Source organism: Gouania willdenowi, chromosome 4 (genome assembly GCF_900634775.1).
Source record: "Gouania willdenowi chromosome 4, fGouWil2.1, whole genome shotgun sequence".
In the NCBI taxonomy this organism is placed as follows: domain Eukaryota; kingdom Metazoa; phylum Chordata; class Actinopteri; order Blenniiformes; family Gobiesocidae; genus Gouania; species Gouania willdenowi.
The window spans coordinates 13,908,375-13,922,410 of NC_041047.1; the positions used below are offsets into that span (position 1 = coordinate 13,908,375).

At 39.5% G+C, this 14,036-nt stretch overlaps 1 protein-coding gene across 16 annotated transcripts in view; it reads left to right on the forward strand.

Moving 5' to 3' along the window:
* Positions 1-14,036, forward strand: part of ptprsa (protein tyrosine phosphatase receptor type Sa) — a 283,168-nt gene that overhangs the window by 222,967 nt on the left and 46,165 nt on the right. For 9 of the 16 annotated variants that reach the window (XM_028444079.1, XM_028444078.1, XM_028444084.1 and 6 more), the window contains 8 exons: positions 5,008-5,601; positions 6,602-6,696; positions 7,526-7,776; positions 8,010-8,097; positions 10,402-10,614; positions 10,804-10,964; positions 13,178-13,189; positions 13,519-13,634. In XM_028444079.1, coding sequence (XP_028299880.1) covers positions 5,008-5,601; positions 6,602-6,696; positions 7,526-7,776; positions 8,010-8,097; positions 10,402-10,614; positions 10,804-10,964; positions 13,178-13,189; positions 13,519-13,634 — 1,530 coding nt within the window. The remainder of the gene's footprint in view (positions 1-5,007; positions 5,602-6,601; positions 6,697-7,525; positions 7,777-8,009; positions 8,098-10,401; positions 10,615-10,803; positions 10,965-13,177; positions 13,190-13,518; positions 13,635-14,036) is intronic. The other 7 variants (XM_028444089.1, XM_028444090.1, XM_028444091.1 and 4 more) reach the window with 2 other exon arrangements.

The following is a 14,036-nucleotide window of genomic DNA, read 5'->3' on the forward strand; positions in this document are numbered from 1 at the left end:
CAGGTAGTGATATAGATTTCTTACAAAGGATTTACTGCTTCAAGCCAAACTAGAAGGACCCCATTGTGTCAGCAGCTCTGCCAGTGGGCTCGTTGAGCTATGGAATATGTACCAGTGGAGATGCACTTTAACTTACATTTAAACCGACTGACACGTAAACACTGGGACATTAGTCACATCCCGTTCTTTATTTCGCTCTCTCTGCACGGCCAGAGGGATTGAATCAGGGCTGTAGCTCCTTTCCCACCGTCACCACTGGTTACTGACAAATACTTGAGCCATTTGTATAATACATTTATTTTTTACTTTGTAAAAGCACTTTGAGCCTCATTTTTTATATGAAAAGCACTTTTCATGAATAAAGATTGATTTGATACGATTAAAATCAAATTAACACTAAATCACTGTTATGATCAACTGAAATCCTTTTGAAATTAGTCGACTGAAACCAGCCTAAAACTAAAAAGAATTCTGGTGACTAAATGCAATGGCATGTGACCATGTGATTGCACAAAATTTTCTGTTCGAATTTTCTGTCTTATTATTATTATCTTATTATCTTGTTATATCATCCTATTTAGTTTTGCACATATTAGTCTTCAACTACTGTTTATATATGTTTACATTGTTAGAGTGCACAGTTCAACAAGTCAAATTCCTCGTGTGTGTATAACACACATGGCCATTAAAGTTGATTCTGATCTTAGTCCCTGTAAGTTTGATCTTTTTGTATGGTGTTTGTAAGGTTAATAACAGTGCAGTAAATTACTATAATATATCAGTCGTGCTAAATAAGTTAATAATAATAGGTATTACAAAGCGATCTTATGTGAGTTATGAGTGTCTGCTACAGAAACTGCAGATAGAAATGAGCAAAAGATGTATAATGTGGTACAGAGCATTTATTTAGCATTGTTTTTAGTTTAATGTTTTCTGTGATTGAGATTAAAAAAAAAAATTACAAACCAATATATTCATTTTTTCAATTTTGCCCAACAGGAAGACAGGGATTTAGTTTTATTTTTCAAACTGATCCAGAATCAGTATATTGATCCGGATCACCTCCAAATTGTAATGGAGTCTTCCATAAACTTATCTTTGGTTGAAATGTTGTCAAAATTCTTTTGACGTAATTCTGATAACAGGTTAAAAAAACCAAAATAAATAAATGCTGGCAAAATGATTATCTCCTTGGCAGATGTAACAGAACACAGAAAACTAAAGACACTTTAAACACTTTTTAACCTAATTTACTCTAATATACTGAAATACTAAAAGTGTTTAATTTTAAATTTCAAACATTTAAAAGCGAAACATGAACAGATATTTGCATCACATCAGTTGCAAATGTATTTTGTATCCATGTTGAATTGCATTGTCCCTGTTAAATAAATACATGGGAAAAAAATATGAAAATACAAAAAAACACAAAGGATTAAAAAAAAGTGGAAAAAAAATTAAATCAAAGTAAACGCAGCACATCCTCCTGTTATCGAATTACTGTGTGTACCAAGTAACATTTATAAGTGTGTCTGAGCCCAGAGTCCATGTACATACAGTGTGTATGTTATTAAATCTTTTAAATAAGTAAGGGGTCTGTTCTACCATCTGGACTTAAACGCTTTTTTGCGCGCCTGCAGTTACGCACTTTTCTCCTACGCGTATTCTCCGGTCCAGGTTTCTGACACGCCCACCGTGCTTAAGTAGAGCAAAACCGCGTAGTCTGTGAATGAAGGCGGGCTCAAGGAAAGGAGGCGGTAATTTTTTTGGGCTGTCTAGAAATCACGAAACATGGAGTTTTCCCAACGCATGTAAATGTCATTGAAATCCTTGAAAATGATAAAGTTCACTTTTAATTTGAAACGCCTTCATTGATAAATAATAATAAACAGGTTGATGTGATCAGATCATTGATCAGATTATTGCGGTGTGACTGAGGATCGGCCGCATTCTGTCTGAGTCAAAGTTGAAATCTCTCTCCTTGATCAGCGCTTCATCATCATCCTTGCACAATACATCACATTGTCATCATCATCATCATCATCATCTGTCATTTATATTTTTTTTTATGTATTTAATCTTATAGTGTGAGCAAACTGTGGCTTTACGTTGTACACAGTGTTAAAACTGTTTAATCAGTCTGACATCTGTCAGAGTTTGTAACCAGCTGCAGCAGCACACACACACATACACACACACACACAGCTGATAAGCTCTGCGACACACGGGTAAAATAAAATGAAATGTAACACATTTTGTCCCGTCTAAAACTGGTAAATGTGAACACATTAGTAACGCTGATGGTCAATTCTTTGGCGTGCTTGTGTGACTCCCCCCACCCTGTGACAGCGTGTCAGTGTTGCTTTGGATCGATTCTTTCCAGGAGTCTCTTTTGCAATATTATGAGTTTGTGTGGCTTCAAATGTAACTAAGTCCGTATTTTTAGTGCAATCTAATGTTTCACCTTATCGGGGCGCTGCACTTATTCCAGGGTTAGAAGCGCGTAAGAGGAAAATGACTTACGCACACCAGAGAAGAATGCGCGTATAGCCAGATTTGAATGGGAACACCCACATTTCAGGGCTGCTCCACCCACAGTGCGTAACTGGGATGAAGGCGCTCAGCAACTGACTTAAGTACAGGGTGAGAATAGTGCACAGCCAGAAACAGCGCCGCTGCGCGGCTTTTTGGACTTGCGCGCATGGGAGAATAGAGCCGTAAATGAAAACTATTCAAAGTAAGTTCAAACAGTTTTTAACAAGAAATTCTATTTCTTATGATCTAATTTTAAACATGTTGGGATTACTTTAATGATATTCTAATATATAGGTAATAGAGGTGCTCTTTGCTTCTACAGGTCTCGTTGCCCTCCCTCTTATCTCTTCATGCGATTGCTATTAAGATGCTGATTGTGCAGTCTTCCTGTGCTGACTGCAGGGTTTGCTCAGCAATTTCTGTAATTATTCTTTTTTTTTAAACACCAGTGTAGAAGACCTTTGTCCTTTTTTTATCTATGCATTTTTGACTTTCTAATAGTTTTTGCTAAGTTTCATCTACGCTTATTATCAAAAAGGCTAGATAATTTTTTTTTAACTAAAGCAGAGATGTGGTAACAGAAGCTGTCCTTGAAGGTCGCAGTTAAAGAAAATGTACTTTATTTGTCAATTTAAAATGAATTTAAAAGTGTGATTACCAATTGGAGTAGTGGGTTGTATCAACCTTGACCTAGCTCATTGCATCATCCCTGTTGGGACATTACATTTTACACTGATAATTACAATCGTAACGTAATCCATGAGGGATTTTTCTCTTGTCACAAAATATCATTTTGTCCATCCTGTCCATGCATCCTGTGTTTGTATTGATATCTAGGTATAATTGGAGATGAAATTTGAGAAACAACTCAAACCCAATACAGTAAGGGAATGTCAAGAGAAGGCAGGTAATACTGTGGCATGATGGGATACGTGCTAAGAGGCCTACATGCAAGGATTGAACCAGGCTGGACTCTGAAAGAGATGTAAAGAGAAGAATTGGGAAAAGGGTTGAGGATGAAATGTTGAGATTGGACGCTGGGCTAAGCAAGAAGTGGGAAAAATGGAGAAAGAAGGAAGAGTGTATTGGAGTGAGGGAGGGTATGACACAGGCAAAGAGGGACAATCACAGTGTGTAGAGACTCCAGGATCATAAACACACACACGGGTCACACACACACACACACCCTCCTCATATCCCTGTTGGGCTCTCTTTGCAGCTGATTGCTCCTTGTCCCCAGTCACCTTCATCATCCCTCATCCACTCATTGTTCACCCCCTCAATATACCCTTTGTTTGCTTCATCATCATCATCACCCTGTAGCACTGCGCACACACACAGACAAACACACAATGAACAATCTCCCCCATGAACCCCCCACTACCCCCCCCCCCCCCCCCCCCACTTCCCTCTCCCCGCCCAAATCTACTGGTGCTGAACTTGTGATAGGACACACAACAATAAGCTTCAGTTCTACATGCACCATTTGTAACAATAGATTTATGACTACAAAGGCTAGAATGTTTGTCAAGTCTGGTGTTAACGTAACCATTGGGGACTATACTCAGAACATTTATGCACATTTATTTAATATTTAACTATTACTTTCACTCGTCATTAATGCTGAACACAGATTGATATGAGTGCATGAGTAAAGAAAGACTGAGTCAGCTAATGCTCACATCCAAAAACAAAGACTCGGAGCGCACCTCACGTACTGACGGCTGCACATAGCTGCTGGCTTTGTTTTCAACAGTGTGCGTTTGTTTCAAAAAAAGTGGTTAATAAGGAACATTCCATCAAAAGGAGCTAAACTGGGCCGCCACAAAGAACGCAGTTTAGACCCCTAGTGTGGATCATTAATTTTGCAGGAGACGACTCAAACAGAATGAGGCATTGTCTGCTGCTGCTGCGTGTTTTACTGATGCTTTGCTGAGCTGATATTGAATCAAGCCTCTATGTATCATGTAATGATAATGGCGCCGCTACCACTTAAGGTGGTAAAAGCTTTGATGATCCTTAACATCTAGTCAACATTCAATGATTCAGTTTCATTGTTACTAACACTAATTGATTGCACTGATTACAACTAACCCTACATGCAATCTCTGATGTGGTTATCTGCTTTTCATCTAATAATAAAGTATTAAGTGTGAGTATCATACCAATACTCCATGTCTTTGTGAGATAACTGCTTCAACCACAAAAGAGTTTTAGAACAGTTGCGTAGGCACAATAATTTTTCATCAGATAAATTCACTGTGGAATGTGGATTCCCATAGACAGATGCATAGACGTGTCTTAAATTCATTCTTTATTATTAGAGAATTTGTCCTATTTTTGTTTTGTTGCCTTTGAGCAATTTTTTTTGTTTACTGGTGGATTCTGTGTCATATAACGTCAGAGAAATGATTTTTGACTAATAAGAAAGTAGAAATATTTACTAGTTTTGTTTTTTCTCTGTCTTTACAGTGCCCAGCCCCCCTCATCTGTCAGTGGCTCAGGACTCTGACTCATCCGCTTTGATTCACTGGGATCCCCCAGACCTCACCAATGGCATGGACCTCCAGGGTTACCGGCTGCAGTTTGGTCGAAAAGATGTGCCTCCTTTGGCCACCCTGGAATTTTCCCCCAATGAACGGGAATACTCTGTAGGAAACATTCACAGAGGGGCCACTTATCTGTTTAAGATCTCGGCCAAGAGTAGAGGGGGTTTCGGGGAAGAAGCTGTGGTGGACCTCACAGTGCCTGAAAAGACTCCGGGGGGATATCCTCAAATTAACGAGGGCTCCAATGTCACATGCTGCTCGGTGCAGCTGTCCTGGTCTCCACCGGTGTTAGCCGAGAGGAACGGAGTAATCACAGAGTACACGTTGGCGTACAAAGAAACAGGAACGGGAGAAGCGCCACGGGAACTTCGCTTGCCCCCCCACCAGTCCAGCTTCGTGCTCAACAGCCTCAAACCCAGCTCGGCTTATGATGTGAAAATACGTGCACACACCAGTATAGGTCCAGGGCCCTACAGCCCACCTATACAGTATCGGACGGTGGCTTTTGACGCAACAGGTAGGGCTTGCCTGTTTCCCTCCTAGCCTTTTGGCAGGGGCTCAGAGATTGGCTATAATCCATCTGCAACACCTATAGAAATATAAACAGGCCCACCCCCCCCCCTGCTTCAACCACCTTCACCTCTTCTCAAGAAAGAGGACAGATTGATACTCAAATTGCTTGCTGTGGGACACTCACTTCACTAACCCAAACCAGGTAAAAGCTAAGTCAGTAAGTTATAGTAAGCCATTTGAGAATGAAGAGAGCAGCCTAGAACTGAGAGGTAAGTGCTATCTGGTCAGTCACTTCTGTCAGTCGTCCTTGCAGCCCTTTGCCAAGCACTCATGCAGCTAATGCTATCTCACGTCAGCAGGTAGGAGCTCAGTCAAATCAGTCACTTTAAGAAAATCTTTGATCTAACTCAAGTGAAAGGAATCAGATTTTGTTTTTTTTGTTTTTTTTGTTTCCCTCCTTATTTCCCTTTTTCCCGTAACACCTAAACTTGCCTTTCACTGTCCTATAATAGGACAGCTTGTAGCATGGCATCCCACAGATGCACTGCTGAGGACGGTTAGCATGCTTTGTTTTTTGGTCTGTTTTTACACCCGCATGGCAGCAAGTTGGCAGTGCTAACCCAGTTCTGAGGACGGTAGAGAAAAAAGCTCCCGTCCTGATAATGACAGAGATATTTGAGTTGTGTGCTTTAAAGGCAGGGTTGGCACTCCCCACGATGGCTCGCCATTAGGTCACCCTTGTTCTCCATGGGTTTGTCATTCATGAGTCTTATGTGCTGTATGTCTTAACCAATGGCATTGCCCTCCTCACAGCCAATCACAGCTCACCGTTACGCTCACTCTCTAACCCAGAGGAACCTTGCAGGGGAAGAGCAACTATTTGAAAACAAACTATTTGTCCTTGATTTTTTTTCCCTATTGACCCCTATAATGTCCAATTACTGAACGAGATATTTCTTTGTTTCTGTTTATCTCTTTCCTCTCTTTCTTTTTCAACTTAACAGATGTTCCAAAAAATTTCACTGTGAAGTGGGCTACGAAGACAACAGTGGTAATTGCATGGAAGTTTGCTGGTAGCAGGACTCCATACAATTGCACGGTGAGAAAAAAAATCTACATTTTGACAGACTTATGTTAGATAACTAATATTTTGTTTTTTTGTTAACATTCGATAATCCAAGTTAAAATAAGACTAACTTATTTTACTGTATAGGCTGTTTTAATGAGCGTTTCTTTATCTTTAATAGGTTTTTGTAAATTTCAATTATAAATTTCCCTTCCAACATAGGTCAATATTTTTTTGTTTATTTACTTGTTTGTTTGTCTGTTAGAATGATTGCAAGAAGTTGGCAGATTTTGACAATATGTTAACCGAAGATAGCCCTGACATGAAGGAAGACTCAATTTATTTTTCAAGCGGATCCAGATCAAATGACTGATTCTGGATCAGTTATTATCCTTAGCAAAATTTCAAAAATTCATAATTTTTTTTGTAATTGACCAATCTTTGTAAAATTTCACTCCGTGATGCCACTAACCCTATAGATTTTCCTTTTGATCAGGTTCAGATTGCGCGTTTCATTGCGATTGATTGCCTATTCATTTTAACTTACTGCATCGTTATTAATGGGGATGGAAATTTCTTCTAAGACCTTAAAGTGGAAATGATCCTTGTATGGTGATAATGTTCACTGATCCAAATAACCGCCAATATCTGGCAAAGTGGAGATGTTGAGCTTGTTGGAGGTTTGTGTTCTCTTAAGCTTATTGTTTAATTTTTTTTATTCATTGAATTACCATAATGTTTGGCAATTCTTCTTTCTTTCACATTAAATAACATTATTCTCAATAGAATTAGTAAGACTCTTAGCCATTGTTTTATTATTTTAGTGGAAAATTTATTTCTTAAATGTTATGTCAAATTCTAGATTGAGTACAATCGGCAGAAGATGGACATCGATGCCCGAAAGTTGAAGGCGCTTATATCTGGTCTAAGACACAACACCACCTATGAGTTCAGGGTGACCTGCCAAGAAAGTATGAGTGGAGGTCCAAGTCATCGTGTGGTGGCCAGAACGGCTCCTCTACTTCTGGTCAAGAAACCCAGGCTGGACATCTACGCTGAGCCTGACAACATGCTTACCATGTCCTTCCCAGCCTTTGAAAGCAAAGATGTCAGGTGAGAACTTATTACTAAAAAGTCTTGCAATATTTCTCCGAAATATCTCTACATCCAGATACTTTGGATAAAACAAGAGATGGATTTCTACTTGAAATAAATTATGTCATAAGGAAACTAGATTCAACCATTCTTGAGATTTTACATGTTAAACTTGCATTACATATAATATTACAAATAGTTCTACAGTATTTTAGTAATATATAAACTTTCTATTCATGCTGTCTTTGCAGGAGCTACTATGTCGTGGTTGTACCTCTTAAAAGAACCTCAGGAACTGTAAGAAACCTGAATAACCCTGACGAAATGGACATAGAAGAGGTAGGATATTTCTGTATCAATTGGTGTGTGCGCTGCTCAATCTGTCACTCTAGAATGTATATGGTTCTTTTGGATTAGAGGATCAAATATAGAATTCATAGACATGAAACTTTGTATAAGCAGCACTATGTTGTCTGTAAGGCTGCTCATTCTCTCTGGTCATAAATCCCTGTATTTACAGGGAGAAAATCCAGACACGTTTGTGGTACCGAGGGCTGCATGTGCTCTCCTTATTGTACTCATCATGTACCCGAAATGGCTACAAACGACACAGACTTAAGCACATCTCAGTTATGCAAATGTACCCACCCCCAACCCCCCAAGCCTTCAGGAAGAGAGAATTATACACTTCTCTCCCACTCTTCACATAGCTCAGGGTCACCTTCAGCACCCGATCTACAGCAACCATCCCTATCGGATTGGGGATTACACACATTTCCTCTGCTTAGTGCCCGCCTCTGTCTGCAGTTTTAAATGAATGAGAGGGATTGAATGTTAGCAGCATTGATGCCTGGTTGTGTGGAAGATTGCCAGGCAGGCGCTTTCTAAATATAGAAGTACAGTTACACCCCAGGCTTGATTGTAGTTTGCAAAAGTTAAGTCACCGTTTAGTGGATGGTATTGTCTGTGTGGACATTTTGACAGTTTTCAATCAATCTGGAAAATGTTCTACACGGATAAGAAAAGAGGCAAAACAAAGACATTTAGGGTGAACTTTTAGAACAAATATGGGACCTTTACAGTTCTTTTTTTGTACACACAAACATGCACAACACTTCTTAGTGATGTTTTGCACACTTAAACTTTAATTGGAGAACAACAAGATGATGTGCAACAAACAGAAAGTAGGTACCCCAACCCTTCGGTTATTGGATGACCCACTCTATCACTGATATAGCCATCAGTGCACATGTAGGAAATCTGTCTATAAAAGCAAGGAATGTCTGTCTGTCTGTCTGTCTGTCTGTGCCTCTAATAGCTCTGGTGTTCAGGGACAGACAGAGCTCATACTTGCTACATAGCTGCAGCTTGGTTAAAAGCTGTAATGCTACAGTTAATTAATAATTTCATGAAATTGTCTACCCTGAGCTAAGCACAGCAACTAGAGTCACTTGTGCGCCCAGAGCCAATCATTGCACAGCTCCGCTCCGATGCATCCCAGAGCCAATCACAGTGGTGAGATAGTCACGTGTGCAGCCAGAGCCAATCGCTGAAGCGCTTGAGTAACTTGAGCACACACTAGACGTACGCACACACAGCCAAGCAGACACACGAGTGAGAGAGGAAGATAGTTTAAGGCTCTTTTACAAGTTTTGAGCTCCTGTGGATTTCTCTTTTGAGGAAACATGCTTTTTGACTGTTCCTTATTTGGTGATTACATTTCAAAACATTTATTTTCATTTTATTTTGAAATCACCGCAGAATAGAGGCGGGTCACACCGGACAGAGGGTTAGACCGGAAAGGGGAAAGGGCCGTCTGAGCCGCCCTCACATTGATATACTAACAAAAGCTCTCAAGTCTCACATTTTGGGCGTGAGACACACGCATTTCAACCTGATGTAAGTCACTGAGTGTGTGCATGTGCACGGCTGAAGCACTTGTGTGTGTGTGTGAGCCCACAGAGGAGTAGCAAGTCTCACACACACACACACCACATTTCCTCTGGAAGTGTGAGCCACACACATGATTTATAGATGAAGTTATTCTCTGTTTGTATATTAATGACTAACCTTGGATGATAAGCACCCCTGCACTAACAAATGTTAAATGCTAAATAAATAGTTTTATTTGTACAAATGTATGTGTCTTTTATCAGATTCTATCTAAGCTGCAGCATTGGTGCAAACTTTATCAATTTATCATGTGCATGTCCCATAGAATTAATCCAGGGAAATTGCACATGCTATTTTACTTTGCACCCTTTATAACACTAAACAGTACAGAGTATGTAAACTTTTTAGTACATCCAACCTTCAAACACATACTCTACTTAAGCTCCCACATGAATACATTTTTCCGACGCGTACTGTACTAGTATTTATAAACAGAAAACTATCATTTAATGTAAAGCCTGAAAACTAGGTAGGGTTTGCTTTACGTGTATTATCTGATTTCAATACAGTGGGGTGCATTGATTAAGATTAAAGATTAATCTTTTAATCTTTAATTAGTTTCTTGTAGTCTCATACTCATTCCATTTCAAGTGTGCTCTCTATCAAGGCCTTCTCTTAGTTTTGTTTATGCAAGTCCGTTTATATAATAACAGAAAGGAAGGAAATAAAATGAAATGCTTAATCTTTCAGCTGCTGCAGGAGGTGAACCCAAAACGCCGCTCCCGGCGCCAGCTGGCACAACTGGACCAGAGGAAGCCTTACATCACTGCCTGCTTCAAACAGCTTCCCCCAAGCTTCACGGTAGGATCTGACCACCGCCATAGCACATGTGAGAACAAGGCTCTTGAACCTGGCCAGGAGTACGTCTTCTTCCTGCTGGCTGAGCTCAATGCAACTGTGGGGGTAAGTATCCGGTCAAGGTTTGTTTATTTCTGTGGGTGTAACAGTAGTGATTTACTTGGCTAGAGAACATTTAAGTGATCTATTTGTCTTTTTTGGGATCAGTTCTTTTGTGTTTATCTTCCTTGATGTTTATATTACATCTATATGAGTTTTTGTGGTTGTTATTTTCCTGTTTGGTTTTTCCTTCAGAAAATGTTTGCAACCAGCCCGTATACAGACACAGTGATGACTCCTGAACTGGTGGAGACGTTGCCCTTAGAGACGGGCGATGGACTCATATGGGTGGTGGGCCCTGTCCTGGCTGTGGTCTTTATCATCTGCATTGTAATCGCCATTCTCCTGTATAAAAAGTGAGTGCTTCATGTCTATGAATGTGTGCTGAAACCTTGTAATATCCATTTGGATGCTGTTCAACATCAAATGATCGCAAAGAGCTCTCAAATAAAAGAGAGGTTAAAAGATAAGCACAGTATTAATATGTCTACCCAGTACAAAACACTTGAACCTGGAAAGATAAATAACCGATCATTCTCTTTTATGTAAAAAGAGAATGATGATAGCGCACTGCTTTATATTTGTATTGGATTTTCAAGCCACTTGTTAAACATAGTCATAAATGTGGCTATTTATAAATTATAGTGATTTTGCCTAGTTTTGTTCTCAATATTCAGCAACATGCAGTGACTATTTTCCTGTTCTTTTGATGTTGATACAGTGTTTGTGTATGTATATATATCAAATATATATATATTTATTTATTTATGTATATATTGTACATTTGCAGTCTTATGCATGCCACGGTGCATTTTGAAAATGAATTGATTTTGTATCCATTAGAGCATGATAATTAAAGACCAAATCGACTGTTGCATGTACACGAGGCTTTCTTGTAGAAAGAGAGGGTGTGGGAAGTAGAAGTGTACTCGGCAGAAAAAGAAGAGAGGAGGAGATTCTTTGAGATGGTGACAATTTACGTAAATTTTACGATAACAAAAATGCAGTCAGTGGTATTTGAATAGAAGCCATATCTTCAAACACATTGGTTTATGACTATTAATATACAAAAAAATCATTTTATTTGCTATTATATCCTAAAAAAGCTTTCACAGTTATTATGATTAGATCTCAAACATTAGAAATATTTCATGAATTTGATGATCACTATTTAAGTCAGTGCAATAATGTTCTAGCTTTTATTGTGTTGACTGTATCGCCCCCTTCCTAGAACAAAACTTGTTTTATTAAAGTGTTGGTACACCCCCAGGTTTTTGCTGATCTACCACAAGCGGGAAATTCAAAAAAATGCCTTGATTATGGGTGTTGCTCCTAGAGTAGTTAAGACGCGCCCAGTCACAGCAGCCCCGCCCCCACAGCGCTGTGCAGTTCCACATGGAGCTGTCAATTAATGATCACTGAGGTCTGTGAGAGAAGGAAACCAGTCCGTCCTCCCATCTTTTTATGGGAGGGGGTGGGGCCAACAGTAAAGGTTAGTGATGTCACTGAACTAATCTCAGCCAATAACAAAATGCAATTGCAATAGCGACTGTTTAATCCATAGAGGGCAGTCACTCTAACATTTTACAACTTAAAACGCTACATTCAAATACTGAGATTAAAATGTGAAGAGTGGGGCTAGGATCAATAAACTACATTATTTCACACCTATATATATAGCAGAAAAGAGTGGTTTTAGTGTGTACTTACACTTTAAGTTATGATTACACTATTGCAAAGGCCATCATTGTGTCTTCTTCACTTAGAATCATAGAGTGGCCCGATCAAACATGAGAGCAAAAAGTATCTCTTCAAATGAATCAGTTGTAAAAACTATCAATGTTGTAAAAACTGATATCAGTTGTAATTCAGAAAGTGGGTGAGACACTGTAATTACTGGTGTGTTATGTTGTAAGCGGACCCTCCTGTGTCTGTGTGACATGCACATTAGTTAAATTCTTCACTCCTGTTTTGGCACTTAGGTGTATAGCTCTTAGTTGTGGTGTCTATGGTGACTGTGGCTGGACAGATGATCCCTCACAGTCTGACCTTGAGTTACTTCTGTCTTGGTGGTTAGGGAGAGTAACATCTCTCCTTGGATCTCTCTCTCTCTTTTTTCTCTCTTCTCTTTCTGTCCACCTCGCTCTCCCGTCTCCCTGACTCTCTTCCTGGTGAATAGTGTTTCCTGGGTCTGCCCTTGGCCCTGACATCCCCCTCACCCATCTACACCCACATCCTTACACACACACACACACACACACATACTCTCTCTCATGGCGTCACTAATATATAGATTTACCAGCACTATTTATTGACTCTTCACTCATACTCTGCCATTGACGACCTCCCCACGCACACACACACACACACATGCATACCCTGCCTTTAACTGCTGATGAGCTTTATCTGGCTTTTTTGCGAACCCAGTTGCGACCCCTGTGCATTTTAAACTGCTCTCTATTGATTATTCTTTCTTTCTTGCCTCTCCCTCTCCTCTTCACCTTGTGTGTTGTGTTTTTTACTATCTTTTATATATTTCTTCAACTCCTCTCGCTTTCTCTGGAAGCAGCAAACCTGACAGGTAAGGCAATAGTCTCACTTAATGCATTTTGCATAGGAGGACAAAAAAAAACGCTTGCCCCAGGGAAAGAAAAGGCACCTATTTAATAGCAACTATTCTGCATTTCATTGGTTTGTTCTCAATTTGAAATGTGGCTTTTTTCTTGGACCATGAAGCTTAGCAGTGGGCTGAACTTGTTGCCTTGTCAACAGTTATTTTCTTTTTGGTTGTATTTTTCTTAACAACTAGTACTCACAAGGATCCTTCAGTTGTTTGTTTTTTTGTTGCTGTTGTTGTTGTTGTGCATCTCTCCCTTCTTTGTTGCTACTCTGTTTTGTTTTATTCCGCAGCCGTAAAAGAAAAGAGTCTGAGCCCCGAACAAAATGTCTGCTGAACAACGCTGACATCACACCCCACCACCCCACGGACCCCGTTGAAATGAGACGCATCAACTTCCAAACTCAAGGTACAAAAATAACATGTTGTGTGCCTTTGTCCTAGCATGAAAACATATGAATATTAAAGTTGTGTTGGGGAATTTTAGACTTAAATTAAAGATGATATTGACATACATACAAATTATTGGTTACACTTTAAAGTTTAATTTAATTTAATCTGCTCCATCACTACCTGCAGGATTAATGAATGTGTTGCCCACAAGAAAAGTTCTTCAAAGTAATTTGTCTGTTGTCAAACATGCTTTGACTCAATATTCAGCTACAGCATCTGAAGTTTGGCTCACATCTTCCTCCTGCTTTTCTTTCTGACCAAAGTTCAGTTTTCAATCATTTTTCTTTATTTAATTTGACAACAGCAATCACAACATTTTTAAGCTCAAGCCATTTTCATACCCATGTGTGGTTCTTGC